The sequence below is a fragment of the Drosophila subpulchrella genome, chromosome 3L (genome assembly GCF_014743375.2).
Source record: "Drosophila subpulchrella strain 33 F10 #4 breed RU33 chromosome 3L, RU_Dsub_v1.1 Primary Assembly, whole genome shotgun sequence".
NCBI lineage: Eukaryota > Metazoa > Arthropoda > Insecta > Diptera > Drosophilidae > Drosophila > Drosophila subpulchrella.
This window is the reverse complement of record NC_050612.1, coordinates 19,167,180-19,190,586: the sequence shown is the minus strand read 5'-3', so window position 1 is coordinate 19,190,586 and position 23,407 is coordinate 19,167,180. Positions and strand designations below refer to the sequence as shown.

Sequence of the window (23,407 nt, the reverse complement as noted above, 5' to 3'; positions counted from 1 at the left end):
ATAAAATTCATGGTTTTGTTAATTTGATATAATAAATACATATATGATTTTATTCTCATCTCCAAAAAAAATGAGTTTTAAGTTTTGTTTTTTGTATTCATAAAAACGGTTGCCTAGAAAACATTTACATTTAACTTAGGATTAACTAGCACTATATTATGTGTCTTTATTTAAAAACAATTAAGTACCTACAAAACGGGTAAAGCCACATCTAATCACATAAAACTAAATGGGCCAAGGAAGTTGTTAGCTTACTACCCCGTAAATTTAATAGACAAATGCAGTTTACATTGGCTCGCTTAATTCTGTCCTCGTAGAGATCTAATTTCAATAACAGCAATTAAATGTGGGCCTGGTGACCCATTTTAATGACTGTTTATACGAAATAAGATGATCGGTAATCTCTGTAATGGAATCCGGACACTGTTTACCCATACAGTATCAATCAATAAATAATAATTCGATTGAGTCACAGACTGCATATATATCAGAAGGTATCAAAGTATAATTACCTGTTTTGCCTGCGACTTTGTATTTTCCATAAATTCAAACTCGTTTGCTTGGCGCCAATAAAAGCGCCATCATTGGGTAAAAACAAGCACTTACTTCAAGAACGATAGGTATCGTGTAATATTTATTGTGAATGGCTTATTTTGGTTATACCCAGTACTTCAGAGGTGCGCGGGTATATTGATTTTAGGAGTGAATAAAGATACCATTTCCGAGATTTTGTCTCTAGTTCAAAGTCACAAAAATATTATAGCACACCACTTTCTTAAATATCAAATTATATATATTTACAATAACACATATATATTTATTAATTTTATACACCCTTATAATTTTATCAATTATTAATAAAATTCCAGAAAAAATCAGCTTAAAGTCACATCAAGATAATGTTTACAAACAATGTTGCAATTCACTTCCTAAGGTCTTTGGCTTAACACAGTCAAAAAAAGTGGTTTCAGGTATTTTGGTAATGAAGCGAATGACCATAGCAGGTGAACAAGAAAACCGTCGACAAAGAGTTCTTGAATTATTCTGCTTACCTCGCACTCTGGATATTATAAATTGCGATGCACATTGGCCCTAGTTGCACATTTGCGAAAATTTCAAGCCATGAGAGACGAGAATCAACGGTTCCAAATCCAAGCAGTTGCAATAGTTTTATTGTTGGGTAAGGTTAAGTTTTCCTCAAATAGCTCGGCTTTCGCAAAAGTATTGACCATTATACTTGAGTATTTACCATTAATTGTATTATATTTCATTTAATGTTTTATTTATAGTTTTACAGCTCTGCCTTGCCTTGCCAATGGGAAATGATATAGACAACGATGGAAACTACCAAAACCCGGGCAGTGGACGACCTGTAGACTACCATACAGTAGTGGGCCACTTCAAGGACTTTTTCATGTACCTGCCCGTGATGATGACCACCTTAAAGGAGACAATGTCGGGATTTCCCAAATTCGCCGAGGGTGTGCGCATCCTGACTTCCGGCAAAGGAAGAGTCGACGGCGAGGACTGTAAGTGCAGCCAGAATGGATTGACAAGCGGCGAGCTTCTGGACACCAATAGTCGGTTTGGTTGACCCACATTGAGACTTTTGTAGATACTGTACATATGGATGAATTAAGAATAAAGGAAAAATCGTCAAATAATCACAAAGCATTAAAAATTCTCTTTGATCTCATCTCATATATCCAGTTTTTTTACATTCAGTTGAATGTTTACAAAAATTCCCCGGCATCAGCAATGAATGGGTTTCAGATTTTAAATGGAATCCGAAACCAACGTTCGATTTTCTGCTGACGTAAAGAATATTGAGGAAGATAAACAAAATGACACATAGTAAAGAAGAAGTTGTATTCAATAAAAAAGAAAATGTTGTGATTTTAAGGAAAGCCCTTTTTAAGAAATAAATGTCTCAATATAAGTTAATACGAAAACAGTAAAATATTTATGAAAATACTAAAATTTTAAGCTAGTAAATACAGTTTTTCCTGTAAGTCTTAAACGGAAAACTTTAGTTGGCATATAGGGACACGGAATAATTATACTTTTATAGTCATTAGATGAAACTATCGACAATTTTCTGTTACAAAAAAAGAAATTTGTTTGCCAATGACTTTGTGATTTAGTTACCCCATAAGAAAATCAATTCGGGACACTCGATTGGGGACATGTTAGTGGCTAAACTCGAGTATTCCGAGAAGCTTCCATGCCCTTGAAATGGAAATTGGTTAGACAATGACTACTCAAGACATTCATAACCCACTTTGGCTGGACTTAAACTACATGGGTTCCAATGTATATATACTTCCAGCTATTTTCTTAAGCTGTTAGCTGGCCTTATTAGCCAGACCCCTGGGAATGCTGACAACCTGGCCGGGTTGTGAATGGAATGGCGCCTAATCCAAACCTCGAATCTGCATTCCATGTGGCAGCGGGGGTGGTGCTTTGACCCTCTCAAAAACCCCCCGTTCCATGAACCACTGTCATGTTTGCACTTGTCATTATTGTTAATTGTATTTGCGGGGTGGCCGAGCATGCATGGACTATATTTACATAGCAATCCGAGTGGTCGAGGCGGGACAAATGTAATTCAAAGTTACCACTTTCCGTTTCAGTGAGGCCCGCGGCGTTGTAAGGAGCGCAACAGCATGCCCAGGAAGCGCAAAAAGCGGAATTACTAGAGAAGCAACCGGAAAGGATATTCTCTCGCACAGGAAGTACAGTACACATCCGCTCCGATGGCCACCGGCATCGAGCTGCTCGTGGCCGCCGCCCTTTGCGTCGCCTGTCCGCCGCTGAACGAGTCCCTGCCGACGAACCTCATCCTGCTCGGCGAAGACGGCATCCTGCCCACCGAACTGCCCATCGAAGTGGAGAACGCCGGTCTCGATGAGGATACCCCCGAGGAGACCCTGGAGTCCATCATTAGCAAGAAGCTCAAGCTCCGCGAGATGCGCGAGTGGATCGGTGGCAAACACCTGCGCATCGCCACCCTGGAGGACTATCCGCTTAGCTATACCCATGTCCTGGATAACGGCACCCGCATCGGCCTCGGAGTCTCCTTTCAGATCATCGACTTCCTCAAGAAGAAGTTCAACTTCACCTACGAGGTTGTTATCCCCCAAGACAACATTATCGGCTCTCAAAGTGACTTCGATCGCAGCCTCATCGAGATGGTCAACAGCAGTGTGAGTAGGATTTCTATTTACTTGCTAATACATTTCAATAACGACTAGTTGTTGTTTTATTCAAATTGGAATACCTTTAAATCATAGGTAGATATCTTAAGATATCGAAAATGAAATGTGACCATGTACTGTGTTTAAATATTTTTTAAACATAAAATCGATATCGATACAATACTTACAATTTTATTTTAGTTCATTGTATTTAAAACTATAAAATATAATTTATTTTCAGATTTTGTTATGTATTTTCTGCTAAAAAAACAAGGTCCCGTTTATTTTTTTAACATTATGGATCATGTTATTTTTATGCAAGATAAATACAAACATTTTGATTATATTAATTAACTCATACCATCATCGGTTACTAATGCCTATAAAACTGATATGACCTTTGGCAGTTCGACTGTAGGTTTAACATTTTAAAGCATCTTATACATATGAATTTCCCAGTGATACAAGTTTCATGTTGAATATTTAATACCCTGCAGGCAGTGGACTTGGCAGCGGCCTTCATACCCTCCCTTTCCGAACAGCGTAGCTTTGTTTACTACTCGACCACGACACTGGATGAGGGCGAGTGGGTTATGGTGATGCAGCGTCCCCGGGAATCTGCCAGCGGTTCCGGACTGCTGGCGCCCTTCGAGTTCTGGGTCTGGATCCTCATCCTCGTCTCGCTCCTGGCCGTTGGTCCGATCATCTACGTGCTGATCATCCTGCGGAACCGGCTGACCGGCGACGGCCAGCAGACACCCTATTCGCTGGGCCACTGCGCCTGGTTCGTCTACGGGGCGCTGATGAAGCAGGGCAGCACCCTGTCGCCCATCGCAGGTGGGCTGCAATTAGGTTAAAGTGCAATCGGGCGGCCAAGATAGCGATCGGCAAGCGCTAATGGGCCCGCTGATTGCATGCGGGCCGGCACACCACCAGTTTGTCGTTTCATTTAGCTCATTGAAAACCATTTCAAACCATTGCAGACTCGACCCGGCTGCTCTTTGCCACCTGGTGGATTTTCATCACGATACTGACGTCCTTCTACACGGCCAACCTGACCGCCTTCCTGACCCTCTCCAAGTTCACGCTGCCCTACAACACGGTCAACGATATTCTCACAAAGAACAAGCACTTTGTGTCCATGCGGGGCGGTGGGGTCGAGTACGCCATCCGAACGGTGAGTGGATCTCTGGGTGAAAATTAATTAGTTGAAACAGTGAGATATGGATGGACCGAGTGAGTGTAGATTTTGTACTTATAGATATCTTTTGAATTCGAGCCAATTTTACAGTGACACTTGAAAAGCTTATGTATATTAATATTTATGTAACGAGTTAAAGATTTATAAAGCACCAACTTGGTGCTCTGTATATATTTATATTGGCATCTCACCTCTTCTCTCGATATGATTCCAGACCAATGAATCCCTGTCCATGCTGAACCGCATGATCCAGAACAATTACGCCGTATTCTCGGACGAGGCCAACGACACCTACAACCTGCAGAATTACGTGGAAAGAAATGGATACGTTTTCGTTAGGGACCGGCCGGCGATCAACATCATGTTGTATCAGGACTATCTGTACCGCAAGACCGTGAGCTTTAGTGACGAGAAGGTCCACTGTCCGTTTGCCATGGCCAAGGAGCCGTTTCTGAAGAAGAAGCGCACGTTCGCCTATCCGATTGGCTCGAATCTGAGCCAGTTATTCGATCCAGAGTGGGTGAGCTGAGGACTATGCCGCATGGATAATACGATTTGGCCCCTTTGCAGGCTGCTCAACCTGGTGGAGTCGGGCATTGTGAAGCACTTGTCGTCCAAGGACCTGCCCAGTGCCGAGATCTGTCCGCAAGATCTTGGCGGAACGGAGCGACAGCTGAGGAACGGAGACCTGATGATGACCTACTACATAATGCTGGCCGGTTTCGCCACCGCACTGGCCGTATTCAGCACGGAGCTGGTGTTCCGGTATGTCAACAGTCGCCAGGAGGCAAACAAGTGGGCGCGCCACGGGATCGGACGGACACCCAATGGCCAGTCGGTGGCTCCATCCCGTTGGCTCCGCGGCTGGAGGCGCGTGGACAGTGGACACGGGCAGCTGCTGGGCGCCTCCACCCACGGCCAAAATGTAACCCCACCGCCGCCGTACCAGAGCATCTTCAACGGCGGAAGTCAGGGGGATCCACTGAATCGATGGCGACGACCTCTTGGAAACGGAAATGCCAGCGGAAACGGTGTGCTCCTGGGTGGCGACTCTGAGGGCGGTGTTCGGCGTTTGATCAACGGACGCGACTACATGGTTTTCCGCAATCCGAATGGACAGAGCCAACTGGTCCCAGTTCGATCGCCCTCGGCGGCCCTATTTCAATTCAGCTACACCGAGTAGATGCTAGTTCAAAGCCGGTGATGGGAAGTAAACTTTATTGATTAAGCATGGTTTACATTTTACAATTAAATAAAAATAGAGTGATACAATATTGTTTTAAAACTACATTGAATGTTTTGAATATTATCTAAAAAGAATGAAAAGTGTAATGGAGTTATTATAAATGCATACCCATGAAGGGTAACATTTTTTATTGGCTTAGTTACTTCACATTACTGTTTCGATGTATTTGCAAAGCACACCTGTAACCACCGCAATCAAGATGTAGACATCAAAACGGAGTTGTTATACTTAGTGCACCAATAAAAATAATCGTATATTCGTATACAATTTCTTATTACTTTCAATTCGGATTTAAATGTTAAATAGACATAAATCAAACTCACAGAATAGCAAGCACAAAAAATGTTCAAAGTTTTCAATGTTGCATTTTAAAGGTACGCTAATATAAAGTACAAAATTGTATGAAGACATGTCTGCGATTCTATGTACTGATGCCGAAATTTCAATGTGCAACACCTTGAACCTTATATTAATGGAATCGAAGAAGATAGCACTTCTTCGTTGTTTCTCCGCTTTTTTTTCAAGTGCATCAAAACTTAATATTAATAGTTTAGTTATTTCGTAAATTATTCGTTCCATAATTTGGGCCTTATTAACATCTTACAGGATTTAAGGGTAAATCGTTTATTTCCCAGATACCAACTACCCCACCAAATTCCACGTTTTGCGTCGTCGTATAAAACTTGTTTAGTTGTACTGAAGGGACCATTTAAGACACTGAAAAAATAAAAATGTTTAACTCGAAGACTAATCGGGTCCTTATGAGTACTTTCTTACCACTGAATTCTATCGGCTTTCCACCAAAAAAAGGATGAATGTTCAGGACACTCCCATTTTATAAATAAATTTTTCTCATGAGCACGCAAAGCATCGCCAGCGTTTCCCGAATAATTACCTAATGACTTTAATTCATATCTGGATTCTTTGTTTCCAACACAAAAGTTATCATATCTGGCGTATGCTGTTACATCATCAAAGTCTACAAGTTGAACAAATAACTCATGCCTGTGACTCGAGGTTAACTGATGAATTGCCTTGACACCAATCCAGAAATCTCCATTTAAATCCCCAAATCCATCTACATAACTGTTTTCGTTTGTTACGGTGAAATTTACTTTACCATCGAATCGACGTTGAATGACCATCCAACCGGAACCCACAAAGGGAATATCTTCAAATACGGCCGTAAACGGAGAAATCCCATCCCTTTTTAAGAATTTAATATGGGGTATCTTTGAATGGTTTAGTAATATGGTTACGTTATTATTTTGTGTATTCATCATCTCGTTGTTTGTTTTTGATTTATCTTCTAATTTTAAGATCTTATTGTTCATAAATTGCATTGTTGTTTTTAATTCATCTTTTAAATTTACCAACTTATCATCAATCAATTCTACAATCTTATTATTCATCTCTTGAATTGTTGACTCCTGATCAACCATTTTATTCTTCAGTTCATTAAATTCTTGCAAGTCCTGAAGTTGGTTATTAGAAAAGACATTTTGAGTATCCTTCTCTTTATCAATATATAGATTTTTTGTTAAGTCAAGAGTATTCTTCAAGCTGGTATTTTCAAGCTGCAAGTATTTAATTTGGCTTATTAATTCAATCTTTATCAAATCGTCCTTCTCATTTATGATAGTTTCTTTCTGTTTCAAACTTTTTTCAGCATCAGCCAACTGTATTTCCAAACTGCTGATTTTTATATCTTTGCTGAATATTTCCTTTTTAAGTTCTTGAATTACCATTTCATGTTCCGCAGTTTCATTTAATTCTTTGTGTTCTGAGTCACTAACAAGCTAATATACGCAATTTATTTTATGATTATAAAAATTTTTAACATATGTATGTACACAATAATTTACCGAAAAGTCATCAGATGCTGAATCCTCCATAGTTTCCTTTTGTTGTTTCGATCCATCGGTTGACATTTCTATTTTCATTTTTAGTTTTCTAGAAAATGTTTTTTTAATATTAAGCTTTGTTTAAAACGCACGAAACAAAATAGCTTGAGATGTGGAGAATTCGTTTATTTTTATGTAAGATCTGAGGTTTCACAGAAATCTTTTTGATGGAAATTCAGGGGAATTCCCCCAAATTCTGCCCGATGGAATTTATACACAGGAAAGTATGTACATATGTATTTCTGAATAATTCGAACCATATACATATATGTATATGTATCTACACTAGGGCGGTCCACATTTGTATGGAAAAGAACACATTAATGAAGCATGTGATGGGTGAAACCAAGATTTCATTTTTTGGACCGCCCTAATGCACACACATGTTCACGAAACTGTAAAATGTACATACATACAGACATACATACATAAATCCATTTTATTTTTAAAAAACTGTTAAACACTGTTTAAAACTTTTCCTGATCGATGACTGTACTAAACATAAACATTGCTTTTATGGCATTTTATTATTAGTAAAGAAAAAATGGAAATTTTGAAGTGTTTTACGCCAGTGCTTCTTGGAAAAATTACATCAACAACATCCAAGTCAAACTTACCTGCCAATATTTTACAGTACTTTAATGGTGTAAAGGCGTTTTATGTACTTTGCTGTTTAAAACGAATAAATAAAAACCGGAACTGAACTGAACTGAGAAACATTCGCGTAAATACAAAAACGCAATTTGAAAATTTGCACAGTCTGTAAGTCTGTAGTCGCCACCGCTCTGCTGAAAAATGATCTCAAATAAAAGTTCCTAATTTATTCCATGGTTGATAATATACCAACAACTTTAAGAAATACCGCACTTACAGTGTTACCACATCACCCGCATAACGGACTTAAAACTTTGATAAATAAAGACAAGAGTGTCAGTTTTATTCAATTTATTATCAATTCATATTCATATTCAATTATCAACATCAGCAGTAAGGATTTCGAATCCCAACATTTAATATTTAAATACTATGTACTATGTAAATATACTATAAATAATATGTCTATGCTATAAATATGATTAATAATATTTAATTATTTAAAAAAACAACGCACTAGTCCAGCGTTGACTGCGGACTAAAGGCATAAGTAGATGATTGGATGTCGAGGCTGCTGTTGGAGGAGCAGGAGCTCATCGAGGGTGCCCTGGTGGACCTTGCCGAAGAGGCGGAGGATGATCCGCTGGAGGAGGAGGAACTGACCCAGGCGTGGCCGCTCCGCCTCCGCCGCTGACGAACCAGACCCAAGACCGATCCGGCCACAGGAGTGGAGGCGGAACTGGCTGACATTTGCCTGCGGATGCTGGCACTCATTGAGATCTGAATGGGTTCCGGAGCAGGTGCGGTGGCCGGACGTTGGCCAGTCGCCTCCGAGCCGGACTCCAGATCGCTGGAGGTCGGGGAGGCAGCTTCTTCGTTCTCCACCGGAGCAGCCGGAGCATTCAACACCCGTCCATCCAGCAGTTGCAGCGTGGGCACACTGCGCGCCAGGAGCGAGCGGTAAAGGGGCAGCCGGCAGACGGGATTCCCCTGCAACTCCACCTCCTGCAGCTGCGGGCACATTCCCAGGAAGGAGAGCAGACCCAGTTCGCTGATCCGGTTGTTCCTTGCCTTCAGAACGCGGAGGTGGACCAGTTCGGCCAGAGGATCCACCCGTTGGATCATGTTTCCATCGGCGATGAGCACTCGGATGGCCGGCAATCCGCTGGTGCCGTCGAAGCTGTTCAGGCCGCAGTTGCTGATGTCCAGCCGGGTCAGCTGGAGGAGTCCGTAGCCAAGGTCCCTAAGCGAACTCAGCACACTGCCACTTAGGTCGAGGCTTTGGAGGCGCGGCAGGAAGAGGGACAGCCGAGACAGGCTGATTGTGTAGGATATGACGCGCAGGCGCACCGACTCCACCGCCTCCAGATCCGTGCGTTGCGTGACTCGCCGCTAAAAGGACAACGCAGTATTACTCCTAGTTTGTTAACCATATCTATCTAAATAACTCACAATTCAGTTGGGAAAAATCCCTTTAAGACTAACTTTTTCTAACTGTATTGTGGTTATAGTTATTTCATTCGATAATTCTTTAATGCTACATTGGAAATTGATCTGATCTTTTTCTGCCGCCACACAAACAGTGAAGTGCGTGCGAATTGCTGATATACAAATACACAGAAAGAATTCCAACATTATTATTCGACTTCAGAACGTTCTCTAAAAAAAATAGAACGACATTTTTGAAGATGAAAATGTTTTCATTGTGCTAAAATCAAGATGAATTGGCGCTATTTACACTGTATATCTCAACAACTAGACTATTAGTCCAGTCAGTAGTGTATACTTATTGAAAAGTTGTTAACCAAACTCAATTTAAGTTTTTCGTCTCACCATTTCGATCTAATATTGAGATAATTGATACCAAAATGTACTTACACGGTTTTCAAGAACGAGTGTTCTCAAATCAAGAACAATGTACCAGAATATTTCTCTCTGTGTATATGTATTCCCAAAACTATATAAAATACGACATTTAAATGGAACTTGGAAAATTACAAATGTAGCTTATAATATTATTATAATATAATAATTTTTCAGGCGATACACATATTATATTTTGCCTACCAGTAGTTCGTCCAAGGTCGGTTCCGGGGCCTGTTGGGGCAAAACCACGGGCAGCAGATGCACGAAGGCCGGAAGGTGTTGGGTCTCCTCGGTGATGGGCACATCCCGGTCGAAGGAGTTCCGGCGGGCCAATTGCCGACGGTTGAGCTGCGCCCGCTGCTGCTGCTGGGCGGGATTCTGCTGGTTGAGACGCACCTCAGGCGGAGGCATCCGCACTTGTGCCAGGGCCGCCGGACCTGGTGGGGCCAATAGGATGGGAAGCTCCGCCTGAAGGGAGTGATCCGGAGAGGGCTCCAGATACTCGGCAGGGGCCTCCAGCAGTGGCATTATAAGGTTTTATAAACTTAGCAGCTCCTTTCGTGTCCGGCTCTATATTTTGACTGTCTCCTATTGACATAACAACCTGAAGGTTTCCATGGGCAACGCTTGGTGATGGCAATAGTGTTATTGTACATTGTTGATACTTGGTAAGTGCCTAATAGTAAAGATGTTATAATTTAAACATATTACGAGCTCTAGCTTAATAACAATTTGGAACCATTTAATTTGAAAAATCCGAATAAATTTATGCTTATTTTAAAAAGATCCCAGCGTAGTCAAGGGGAGCAAATCGGACTTTATTAAAAATATTTAATTAATTAATTTATAATTTATTACTAAAATATGGAACCGACTTACCAAAAGTAGGCAACCAATTTGCAATAGTTTCTTTGAAAGTCCCACATGGTATTAAAAATGGTATGTGTACAGACATGAAAACATAATGCAATCCAATTTGGTTTTGTCGGGTATCATCAAACAAATAAGTCTAAAAGCTCTGACCTTAAGAGGGAAGTTATTGGGTGAATAAACTTGCTTTGTGCCCGTGTCGCTATAAATCTAGTGAAAGGTCTTAGTTTTGTATGTACATAAAACAGTATGTGTATCGATCTGTCTTTTTGCAGCATTCCGCTGCTCGCCGTTTATTACTCCTTAACCGAATTTTTTGGCAATAAGCCCACTGACGTCAGTCTGACGTCATGGTCGTGACGTTCGTTTTCACAAACACTCTCTCCCACGGACTTTCTTTCTCTCTGTCGGGGTGTCTGTCCGCTTTGGGAGAGCGGCTAGAGTTTTGTCCAGGGGCGGATCTAAAGAGTTTGGAGGGGGTTGTTGAATCAGAGCCAAGAAGGCAGGGTAAGAAATACCTGCTACAAAATTGCATTTAAATTAAAAAAATACATTTTTTAAGTGATTTACTTATTTTATAATTATGAAAAAAAGACAAAATAATGCAATTTATTCTATTCTATATATACATCCCTATAGACATTTTTCAGACTCACAGACTTTTGCCATTCTAAGGGCCATTAGGTATGTAACACCAACGCCAGAAGGCTTTTCTGTCTGTCTCTCTCTCTCTCTCTCTCTCTCGCCCTCTTTCTCTCTCTCGCCCACTTTGGCTTTACTATAATCAAATTTTCCTGACGCCTGTCAAGCTTTTGCCGGCTTTTGTGCATTTTCCGGGGGGTGGGGTTGGCTCCTTGGGGAGGCACTGTTGTTGTTTTGGTTTTGACTGGAGCTTTTTCCATTGACGTCATCAGAGGCGAAAGCTGCGCAGTGAGCTGACATCCTACCACGCATTTATCGATTACACAGGGGGAGAGAGTGGGAGAAAGTGGGAGAGAAAGCGGTGGCGATAGGACGTACGAGTGGGCGAATTTCGTTTTTGCTAATGCAGGCAAAAATAAAAATAAAAAAAAAATAAAAATTATATTATACATTTTTGAATCCCTTTTTAAGCTCACACAGTTACAAATATTACCTAAAACACCACAAATTATATCCGATTTTCTCTCAGTGCTGCGCAGCTGCTTTTTAAGTCTGGGTTCAGGTGTTGCCAATAAAATCCCATCTTCAGCTCGCACATTTTTATAGGTGCCTAAAAATAGAATTTGTCAATAATACCAACAAACACAAGCACAACCACACACACACACACACACCCGAATTGTGTGGGTGCACGAACACGCACTGTTGACGTCATTGTCCTTAAAGCTCTAGCGCTCTCCTTTCGTCCCGTTACTACGTTACAACCACATCGAAAACTGCTCTCTTCTCTCTCTTCTCCGAAATACCGTTCGGCTTTCAAATCCTCTCTTTTTGACGGCGACGTGGGCGTAGGCGTCGCTGCCGCACTTAACAGTGGGTTCAACTTTACAGGGGGTTCAACTTAACAGTGGATTGAGACTGCGCTAAATACATTTGACATTTGTCTACGCGAGAAGTCGAGAACTTCCCAAACTACAAAATCAGCAAGATCATGCAAATAAATAGGCAATCTAAAGCGTACTTTAAATTATACAGTGTCTCATTAATTTGCCTTTAACATTGGTCGGTCCATTACAAACTGAACAGATTTCTGAAGATGTTCTATGTTTTTATATTTCGATTAAAAGAACTGGGGACATTAAAAATGTATGTTTAGTTTGAAAAATGGGGTTCTAGAAAAGGCTTTTTTGTGTTGATTATTAGTCAATCTATCAAAATGAGAGAAATATCAAACTAAAAAAAATGTATCCCGAAGATTAAACAAAAATCAGTTTTAACAATACATTTTGTATTAATACTAACTACCTAGAAAGCTGTAAAGATCGGTAGTTTATTTATCTTAATTTATTAAAATTTTACAGAAATTGTTGTCTGAAAGGGTGATTCTGTGCTCAGCCCTTTTTATTTTTACCGCAAACTCAAACCTTGGTAGAAAATCTGAGTACTTTTCCCCTTAAAGTCTCAGTTTCTGTACTGTTAGCCCCGGCAGAGAAGTCGACGTCGTAGAGAAACGGAAGCTCCGAAACTGGGAGAGCCAAGTCTATTTAAGACCCACGCAAAGACCAAATCGTTGTTATTGCAGAACAGTCTTTCGAACGCGTTGCTTTGGTTTCGGTTCCGTTGGCATCGCAAAGTACAAAGAAATATCTGAGAAAGCCATGGATAAGGCCTAGTGAATTGAATAGCGCGATAACGTAACCAAAAGATTGATCCTCCCGGATGATCCCAAAACCCATGTTTTTTGAGCGTTGATGATAGTGAATAGGATAGTGGATAGGATAGTGGCCAAGTGAAGCCTTGAGGAAAGGAAATGCCACCAGCCCGCAGCTGAGCTGCATTCGCCGTTCTGTCGTAGTGGTCGTGTCCTCTCGCGCTCGTGTGTGTGTGTGTGTGTGTGTGGGTGAGCTGTGCACCGTGTTATTTGGGTCAAAAGCTGCAGCAGCACAAAGTTCCCGTTCCCAGGGGGTGTCCACCTGTTATGCAGCTGGCCTAGGTTCTGGGATCCCGCGTCCAAAGAGTCCCACATGGAGGCGAAGGTGCACCGCCAGCATCAGCGGCATCGCCGCACGGAGGCGCGTCAGCGGCGCCTGGAACGTGAGGCGGCTGCCACGGGAGCACCGCCCACCACCCCCGAGCGGGCTGAGGCCTTGGACTGTGCCACCGCCCTCAATGAGGGCGTGGCGTCGGCGGAGCCAGGCGGCAGTGGCGGCACACCGAGCAGTGCGGGTCGCATCAGTGCCCAGAGTTCGGCGGACAGCATCGAGCTGGTGGGTTCGCCCAGTCAGACGTCCCAGCAAACCGTGGTCCTGGTCAACGGCCATCTGCCCGCCGGCCAGGAGGAGGGGCAGGAGGAGTCGCCACTGGGCGCCGGCAATCCCCGGGAATCGCCGCCGCTGCCCAAGCAGAGCGACGGCAGTCGCAACTCCTCCGGCGATGCGATGAGCCTGCGGGAGACCCTGCAGCAGCTACCAGCCACCCATCACCATCGATCGCGCCGAACCATCTCGCCTGCGGATCCTGACGCCTCCTTCCATCGGGGAATACTTGGCTACATGGATCGCGAACTGAAGCAGAGCTCGCCCACGCCATCTGCGCCGGCGGGAACGGGAAACGGAAATGTCACTGGCAATGGCAATGGCAACGGCACGGGCGCCTCCCGCAAGCAGCAATCGCTGTCCGATCCTCAGGCCAGTCCCGCCCAGCGATCACTGCGCTCGCGTAGCAGCTTCGACAAGAGCCCTCGGCGGAAGCGCAGCAAGTCGGAGTCCAGGAGGAGGCGCGAACGGAAGCTGATAGCCGCCGGCGAGATGGAGGTCCGCCAGGCCAACGAAACCCTGATGCGGTACCTCAAGCAGTGCTCCGACATGCACGACGCCTCCCTCTCCGGCGAACTGGAGATCGACCAGAGTCTGGAGGAGAGACGCGTCCACCGGAAGACCAAGTCGCAGAGGGACAAGCGGGGCCAGCTGATCAGTGAGTTGTTACCATTAATTGTGCATGTTAAACCCAGGGATTCCTTATTTGATTTATATACTTTTGGATTACATTTACATTACATTTATAGGATAACGATTTTTTAGCCCAATAATAGTGCAACGATACATTGAAAAATCTACTTTGGGACATTGTGAACATCTCAAAAAGCAAAATGGTTATACATACGACTTAATTAGAACACTTCCGAAATTTGCTCATTCGCCCATTCATTCATAGTAGTCGCCACCACACCACTCTCCCAGGGCGCTTCGTCACTATCTGCAATACCTTTCAGAAATCACACCGTAAAAATATATGTATAATATATTTAGATGTAAAATGTGAAACAATAAAATTCCACAATACATAAGTGTTCAATTATAATTTTTGTAAAGATGCCTAGACGATAACCAAATTTAGGGATATTTTTCTGTGTAGTCTTCGTTCTCCCCACATCCAGGTCCCAGTTCCCATTGAGTAAAACCAGCTGGGGAAAAAGCTCCACCCTTCCACCTGGTCACCCACTTACTGTTCTCACGATTCTGCGCAGTCGTCCATTTAAGGCACTTGAAAAAAACCATGAGATATTGGCCGTCTTTGAACGCTTCCAACTGTTTTGTGATTCCTTATCGCATAATGATTATGCTATGCAGTTCTTTGATAACATATATCACTTGCTTAATAGTATAAAAAAACAATTTAAAAGTAAATTTTCCATCTATGTTCTATATTCTATCATCTCACTCTTATTTCGATTAAAGCCTTTTATACTTATATTGAACCTTATTTATTAACAAAAGTTTTCAGTACACCATTATGTGGTTTTTTAAGTAGTTGGGTATGGGTCATACAGTTTTTCCTAGCCAAGATATATTATAAGAAATTTTTTAATATCTACATATGTACTGAGTTTTGGAAAGCCGCCCAATAATAAAATGAGAAAGCGATTTCTTTCGGTGCAATCAAATAATCCCATTCGTATCCATCCTTCTCCCGCAGGCAAACTGTACTCGGCGGGCGGGATATCCTCGATTCTGAAGGAGCTGGCCGACGACATCGCTCCCGCTGAGGGCGAGGAGATCTACAACCCATTCACGCCGGTCGTCTCGCCCACGGACGATGCGCCCGCGCACATCGACAAGATGTTCCTGCAGACGTCATCCGGATATCGACCCGTGGAGCACAGCTACTACAAGCGCTCCTTCCTGGGGGCCGGTGTCCGTGGGTCCGCCGGAATGTCGGCATCCGGTGGAGGAGGCGGCGGTCGCCTCGATGGCATCTCTGCCGCGGAGCTGGGTGGCGCCGGTCGCCTATTCCGCTCCAGCGGCAGCCACGCCCACGGCGGCGCCGGCATGGGCGGGACTTCCGGCGCCTCAGGGAGTGGGCGTGGCAGTTACGGAGATGCCCGCTGCCTGCTCGATGGCGACTCCAATCGGTGAGTTTAATCGTTAAATTGAGTAGATAATAAAATAGTAAATTTTTTTTGAAGCTAAAAAATGTTATTTTATGACTTAGACATTGAGCAATGGTATTGGTATACTCCTTAAAAATCACTCATACTCAACTTTATTGAATGTGTGAATCATATTAACCCTTACTCAATACATTTTTTTTACGTTATTCGAGTTAAAATGTATACCATCTAAGTTAAAAAAATCTTTAATAAAAAGCTGAATAAATTTGTTTTTATAAAATGCCAGTTAGAAATATCACAAAATGTGTATCTTTCACCTTTATTAGGCATTTATTTTATTTTCGGCGGTGTCGTTCCTAAGAATTCTATAATGTAAGCGAAAAATTGTGAATTAAATAAATTTTAACTACCGAGCACTTTTAGAATAAAGAGTTGGGAATTTTTAGAGATGATAGATATTTAACTCCGAAATGAGCTCATTGTATGCCCTTTTTCAGTATGAACGGTCTTAAACTCGAAAGCATGAAATTGTTCTTATATCAAGACTGTACTTGATTTTAGCACGGTGTTTTTTCATGAGTGCATAATTTATCAGTATTTGTGGTCTTATTCTAATCCGAAATTTCATTCCCTTCCAGCAATGGCATCACCAGCAACATACAACTAGCCTGTGTAGTTCAACGAATCTGGCTGCTCATCTCAAATATATGCCACGGCCTGCTAGCCGGCCTAGCCCTGGCCCACCTACTCTTCGTGCTGAGCAGCCCCCCCATGGACTGGGCCAAGGTCATCAATGGCATGAGTCTCGCGGGCGAGACGATGTCATCAACCGCCCAACCCCCCTCCGCGTCGACGCCATCGGCGATGGACCTCGATCCTGGCGATCAGGGAACGGAGTCGAGCGGATCGCCATCCTCACCAGCGACCGGAGCGGGAGGCAGTGACGCCTTGGCCCTGATAAGGGATTACGCGGGATTTGCGGAGATCTACTTAAACACCTTCTACTGCTTGGCCATAATCTGTCTGGTTTCTGTTTTCGATCGGTGAGTCAATGGGTACTATTTAAAATGGTAGTATATAGAGCTGTTCAGTTTAGGAGCTATTTAAGGAATTTAGGGGATTAAAATGTACCCTCAAAGAAGAGAACTTTTTAAAATTTTTAGTTTGTGTGAGTTCCAATTGAACTTTCTCACAGTGGGACCTCAGTAACATGGTACAACTTTAATAGCCACCTTGCACTAAGTCCCTTCGTCGATTCTAATTGTGTCCTTAGAGTCTTTCCGATGTCCTTTGGCTGATTAAAAGTCAATTTGGCCCACTCTCAACCTTCGTCAGCACTCGACTAAAAATAGGAACCTTTCCCCGGCGAAGGAGTTCGCCTCGAGAACTCATTGACCTCAGGTGGCGGAGGATTCGCAGCGAGTTTGATTGAGCTGGAAGGCAGCCGGATGTGGGTAACCCTCGAGAACCGCCCGGTTTTGTTTGGTTTTTGGTCTAGACGGGTGGGGAGAATCACTCTAAAGGCGCTGGAAAGTGTGCTACGAAAAGCATGAGCGCTTCTTGAACTTTATGGAATTGTGACCTCAATTTAAGAACTTGTTCGGCTTCGCGCTCGCATTGAAATAATTTGTATGGCTCGCATTGCGTGGTCGCTTTCATCAGCCACAAAATATTTTAATGCCCTTAAACTTTGCTCTTTTTGCATGCCAAAGTCGCTGCCCACACACAAGCGAACCACTCTGCCTGCACTCTTGACCTTTAAAGGCTGCGCCAGTCGATGGCACAAGTGTGTGGGTGGTTCTGGGTGGTACGGGTGGCAATGGTGGTTGGATGGCTGGTGGGTTGGGTGGTTGGGAGCGGTCGGAACGGAGCAGAACAGAACTATCTGCCGTTGTTTGGCCACTCGGATTGTGCCATTTTCGGCTGGCAGAAGTGTGAAACTGTGTATGACATTTCGCCCTGTCGCCCCAACGCCAGTTGATTTATGTGCGGCTGTCGCTTTGCTAAATGTTAAGTATCTCCCGGTAGTGGAGTCTGCGACCTGACCTTTGCCCCTTGCCAATTGGAGTAATGCGGAGGATTTGCTTTCAATTAGTATGCAAGCGATAAAATGTCAGGACATTTAAGAACTCAAAGAAAGGTTACTTTCATTCAGCAAATTGGACATCTTAGGCATATAACCTTTAAAATGGTTGGGCAGATGCCTAATGGCAACTTTAAAGGTGTTCAATGAGATTTATTTATTTGCTTTTAGAACATCAGTCATTTGGTTATTTACTATTCATTCTCTTCTACTGACGTCACATTTAGATTCTTGGGCTTTTCCATTTCCCCAGTTGCATTTTCTTATCAGTGATCAAAATGCGCCCTCCATGTGCTAAGGCAACCTCCAATTAGTTCTAAGGTCAGCTCAAGTTCATTCGACGTAACCTCGGCCTGTTACAAAGTAATTGTGAGTTGGCTATTATTAGGTATTTTCGGAAATAAATTAGCAAGTTCCATTTGGTAAAAAACTCAGAAACATGGTTGATATTAGTTAAGTGCTTAGTATGTTTATTAAAGTTTTACCAAAAAACATATAAATATTGCGTCTAATCATAATCTAATCTTTTTGGTCTTCAGTATGGACATCTGCCGCTGGAGCTTCTCGAATGCCAGCGAAATGATCTCGTTCCGTTGGCTCATCATCACCATGATCTATGTGGCGACAATAATCCTAACAATTTGCTCCGATTCTATCGACGAGAGGATGTACCTGTTCAACAATAATGCCAACATTACGCTTACGCAACAGGAGATGGTAAGAGATCACCCACTGACCATATAAATCGGAATTCTATACCATCTATATATCCCATTTCGAACAGCTGAGCAACAGTGTGCAGAGTGTTTGGAGCAGCTTGTCGGTTACGAGGAGCATTGCCGCCATATCGGGATGGATTATGATCGGACTGACGCCACAGGAGGATATGCTATACGAGCACCTGGTGGATCTTACCAAATATCAGTTGACAAATAATTGAATTTAAGGCGAAAGCGACCTTTCGACTAGTTGTAAATAGTTTTGTAGTTGAACTCTTAGAAGCTGTTGTTCAGTTATTGGCTTTTTATATGTATGGATAATCGAAACGCAATAGGACTCTAATGTATACCCAAATCTTAAGCTTTAAAGTCGTCTCTTAAGGATTCACATTGATGCTCTTCACAGGCCGCTAGAAGAAACCAAATCCAAGAGGAAAAACAATTAAATGACAACCAAAGAACCTAATGGTTAACCTTCGAGTTAGTTGACTAAGCAAATATAGTAAACGCAGGATATAGACACAATATAAAGAAGAAACAGTATGAAATACCTATATTTACCAGATATTATACGCATGCTGATATACATTATATACGCGAATATAGAAATATTTACAATACTTGAAATAATTTTTCTTACACATATCGTCTAAAGAAATGGAATCCTTTGTTATTCATCGTTGCGGCAATTTTACAGAAAAGGCTTCCCCAAATTAGATCCTCAGTCGATAAAGGTTAACGACCGACTAATAATAGTTTAAGCAGATGTAATTTGTAAAAAGTGTTTCTATGCAGCAAACATAAGGGTGTAAATAGATATATATAAAAATTATTTACACTGAAAATGTTGAATTATATATCTAAAAAAAATTCAGTATAAAAATACTGCTGGCTTTACATAAATTAATTTCGTTAAAGTTTCTTTTCTGTGAAACCTTCTTATTTAGTGACTAACAAAGTATGTGTTAAAGTTAAGTTCTTTTAGAGACATTATAAAAAGAATTCGAAATATTACATGAGCTGTATATAAACCGAGTGCAATAAAATAACGAATATTAAAGTTTAATTATACACTTAACAATATACGGAGACAAATGTAATGAAAAATGAGCTAACGAATCGATCAAAGCGAATGACAAGGAAATCTCGTTGTAAACTTGTATATAAAAAATATAAACGAAAATAAACAAAAATTATGTATAAAGGCAGAAAAAATGATTTTATTTATTTAAAATGTTGGAAACATCTTTTAGTATCTAATAGATGAGAAAAATCAACAATTTTGTTTATTGACACTGTTAAAACCAAATATTTTTTGAACGATTGAAAATATATTATAAAGGCAGTAACTACATTTATCAACATATAGAACATATTCCTTAACTAAAGAAGGAAGATTTTGTAAAATATAAGCAACAACAATCTTGACTCAAGTTTTAAAAAAATGTGTAACGGTTCAAAAAGAAATAATTGTATGGTACCACTTGTTATTAGTATTTTATGCGTTTTTTAATACCTTTTTGTTCCATCAATAAGGCACTAGGCACTTTTGAAGTCAGAGATTTTGCAACACTATATTTTTCGCACGCGTGAAAGAAGAATTCGGAAGATGCGAACGTAAAACGTAAGCCACCGTAAGTGTCAGTAAAAAAGGGAGATAGCCTCAGCGTAAAGTGTCAGTGAAAAAGGGAGATGCAAGATGCTGCGAGAGAAGAGAGAGTAGAGCTCAACGCTCGCAACTTTTTGGCGAAAACAAATAGAAACATATGTTTTCAAAGCAACGGTAATCTATGTTTGCCAAGCCAGCGACTGCTCTCTCGCTCGCTCAGAAATCTTTTATCTCGCTATTTCACTGACAATAACGGTTGCTTGCATTTTAAACTCAAAAATACTGAAAAAACGATTTCGTGGGCAGACAAACCATCTCGTATTCGCTTTTACCTGGATATTTTACCCGTTTTCAGCTTCATTTTAATTTAATTTTTTTTTTTAAAGAAGAATTTCGCCGTTTTTTAAAAACAAGCAGTTCTCACGCCATCATAAAAAAAGGTCAGGTATACAAAATTGATCATACAATTGAAGGTCACTTGCGGAGAAGTAAGTGCAGCATCATGAAAACGCCAAACGTAAACAATCCCGCGGAGGAGCCCCAAGGTTCTTCGCTGGAATCATCTTCTGACAGTACAACTGTAAGACACAATTAAACATACATACATACATTTTATCCTATAGCCAAATATTACTTTGTTTAGTTTAATAGCGAATCTGAAGAAGTTAAAAATAAAAGGAATGACAATTCTAAGAACAATAAACGCAATCTTCGTAAGATCGAAGATCTAGAGGCCAGGCTGGAAGTTTCTGAGAAAGAAAAGATAAGACTTTATGAAGTTCTCATTGGAGAAAAGGACAATTTAATAAAATCTTTGCACTTTTCAATTGCGTTGATTACCGAAACCAAGAACTTAACCATTAAACAAATGCAAAGTCAAATTAACGATTTGCATTATGTGCTTGACTTGAAGAACTCGTCAAATGAAAACAGTGCTCGAGAAATTCCAGCAAACTTGGATTCAAAAGACATGCCCCATATTTCTGAGAAGCGTCAACCTATTAAAATTCAGTTGGAGACCATGATAAATCCAATGGAGTTACATAAAGTATATATCGCCGATTTGGAATCAAAGGTTCAAGAAAAGGATGCTCTAATAGCCAATTTTGAATCGAAAGTAGAGGAAATGAAAATTAACTTGGAGAGCTTCAAAGAAAACTCAAAGAAAGATGAAGATTGTCTAAAGGCCAAAATGGCCGAACTAGAAAAAAAAGTTACCATCACATCAGCTGAACTCAATGAAAAAGATAACCAATTGAAACGAGCTTCCTTGAATCTACATTTAACAAAAAACAGCAGAGTTAGAATCGTTGATGGAATGAAATTTGGTCTCTTCATGGCAGTATTCGAAGATATTCCATCTGCTGGCTCGGATTGGATGGTTATTCGATATTCAGACCGTCCGAATACATTCCATATGATTTCGCAATCACTAATTAACAATGGCTTTGGTGATTTGAATGGAGACTACTTTCTTGGTTATAATATAATTCATCAATTGACAAGCACACATACACATGAACTGTATGTTCAAATTGTAGAAGTTGCAAATGTAGCACGCTTTGCAAGATACGATCACTTTGTTGTTGGAAGCAAAGATGGGAGGTATATACTAGAGTCCCTGGGTTTCTATTCGGGAAATGCTGGCGATATCTTACGACGTCATGAGAAAGAAGAAGTATCACCTCTACCATGTTACTGTGGATTTCCAACCCATTTTGAACTGTAAGTAAGAAAATAAGTAGATCATACAATAAACTTAATAAATTCATTCTTTAGGAATCCTTTAGTAAAAGCTTTCAAACTGTTTTTAAGGCCGAAATCTACTACCGATAAGACAATGTAATTTAATGATAGAGTAAATTCTATTTGCAATGGAGTGTTTTTAAAATTTAAAAACATGATGAACAACCTTACAGGTTGCAGAAGGCTCGGAAATTATATTATCCTTATCAGTTCCTCTTATCTTTAATTTTATAGCCTTAACGGCCAAAATCGCCTTGTCCAACTTATACTGAAGAATTTTTTTTTTATTTAACAGAACTTTTAAGCGTCTCTTTTCCTACTCTTTTATAAAGCCAAAAAAAAGAAATATTTTCGAGTCAAGGCGCCATGAGTTCTTCCTCTTCCATAATATGAGTCATAAATTTAAATTCTGAGAATTTTTAAATCTGGTTGTGAAACAGGATAGGAACGAAAATGTTCCTAGTAGATGGCGCTAAAAAGTTCATGTAGAAAAATGCCACGTAAAACAATGTTACATGTATTCCTGATTTCGTTCTGTCAGAATTATTATAGTCTCGAAAATAAACAATTATTTTTTGAAAATAAATATATATATTCTTTTCTATGTAGTTATTAATTTGGTTTGTCCAGAAGATACATGTAGGGATGTTCTAAAAATGGGTTAATTTTTTATGGTTATTAATTGAAGTTGTTAAAGAACTTCTTGTATTCTCAAATTTGATTTTACTTAGAGCTACAATGCTGTTAGGTCAGCCCTTATTATAATATACAATTTAACTAATTTAATGTCAGCCTGGTCGGTTAAATAATACTTGACAAGCGAAACCATCAAAAGTCCAATAAAAGCAAAAAATTGAGCATGAGTATGTGTTGGATCTTTATCCTCCAGCCGACAGTAACCCGTCAACCAATAAAATTTTTAATGTTTCGCTAAATGGCTTAGAAGCGAAAACAATGCTGTTAAAATGAGCGCAACACACTTCGACCAAGTCTATTCCTAGGAGGTGTGCCCCACGAATTCCAAATTGAATTGATCCACTTAATCTGCAATTATTCTTTGTTGCTGTCCCTAAAAATGTTTGCAAGCTATTCTTGTCATGTATATTTATAATGCAACATTTCATAATTAACCAAAGCTTGTTTACCAAATTTGATTGAAGTCTAGAAAGCAGTTTTCTGGGCCATGCCACAATTTGCATAAATAATTCTTAATCATTTTTTGTGTCCATGGTAAAGATAGTATGAAGTCTATCAAAAGTTGTTCTTTTTGGCTAAGCAAGAGATTAATTTAACAAAATGCATACATTTTTAAGTTAATTTACCTTGTGGTAAAAAGCCAC

At 40.8% G+C, this 23,407-nt stretch overlaps 5 protein-coding genes across 5 annotated transcripts; 3 read left to right on the top strand and 2 right to left on the bottom strand.

Annotated features, from left to right (window-relative positions):
* Positions 1–1,091: 1,091 nt before the first annotated feature.
* On the top strand, positions 1,092–1,664 carry LOC119554246. The gene is made up of 2 exons (XM_037865083.1): positions 1,092–1,180; positions 1,290–1,664. The coding sequence occupies exons 1-2, from the start codon at positions 1,123–1,125 to the stop codon at positions 1,592–1,594; spliced, it is 363 nt and encodes a 120-aa protein (XP_037721011.1). The 5' UTR covers positions 1,092–1,122; the 3' UTR covers positions 1,595–1,664.
* Positions 1,665–2,644: 980 nt separating this feature from the next.
* On the top strand, positions 2,645–5,860 carry LOC119554593 (glutamate receptor ionotropic, delta-1). Its single transcript, XM_037865577.1, has 5 exons — positions 2,645–3,206; positions 3,695–4,034; positions 4,181–4,374; positions 4,613–4,914; positions 4,969–5,860. Exons 1-5 carry the CDS (start codon positions 2,757–2,759, stop codon positions 5,579–5,581), a joined length of 1,899 nt encoding a protein of 632 aa, XP_037721505.1. The 5' UTR covers positions 2,645–2,756; the 3' UTR covers positions 5,582–5,860.
* Positions 5,861–5,869: 9 nt separating this feature from the next.
* LOC119554594 (fibroleukin-like) lies at positions 5,870–8,337 on the bottom strand. The gene is made up of 4 exons (XM_037865578.1): positions 8,166–8,337; positions 7,510–7,597; positions 6,422–7,443; positions 5,870–6,361 (listed from the first exon to the last, which is right to left on the bottom strand). Exons 2-4 carry the CDS (start codon positions 7,585–7,587, stop codon positions 6,211–6,213), a joined length of 1,251 nt encoding a protein of 416 aa, XP_037721506.1. The 5' UTR covers positions 7,588–7,597; positions 8,166–8,337; the 3' UTR covers positions 5,870–6,210.
* Positions 8,338–8,653: 316 nt separating this feature from the next.
* On the bottom strand, positions 8,654–10,630 carry LOC119554254 (leucine-rich repeat-containing protein 56). Its single transcript, XM_037865091.1, has 2 exons — positions 10,210–10,630; positions 8,654–9,534 (listed from the first exon to the last, which is right to left on the bottom strand). Exons 1-2 carry the CDS (start codon positions 10,534–10,536, stop codon positions 8,659–8,661), a joined length of 1,203 nt encoding a protein of 400 aa, XP_037721019.1. The 5' UTR covers positions 10,537–10,630; the 3' UTR covers positions 8,654–8,658.
* Positions 10,631–13,106: 2,476 nt separating this feature from the next.
* On the top strand, positions 13,107–19,927 carry LOC119554520. Its single transcript, XM_037865465.1, has 5 exons — positions 13,107–14,493; positions 15,496–15,931; positions 16,549–16,953; positions 18,533–18,710; positions 18,778–19,927. The coding sequence occupies exons 1-5, from the start codon at positions 13,545–13,547 to the stop codon at positions 18,931–18,933; spliced, it is 2,124 nt and encodes a 707-aa protein (XP_037721393.1). The 5' UTR covers positions 13,107–13,544; the 3' UTR covers positions 18,934–19,927.
* The last annotated feature ends 3,480 nt before the right edge of the window (positions 19,928–23,407 follow it).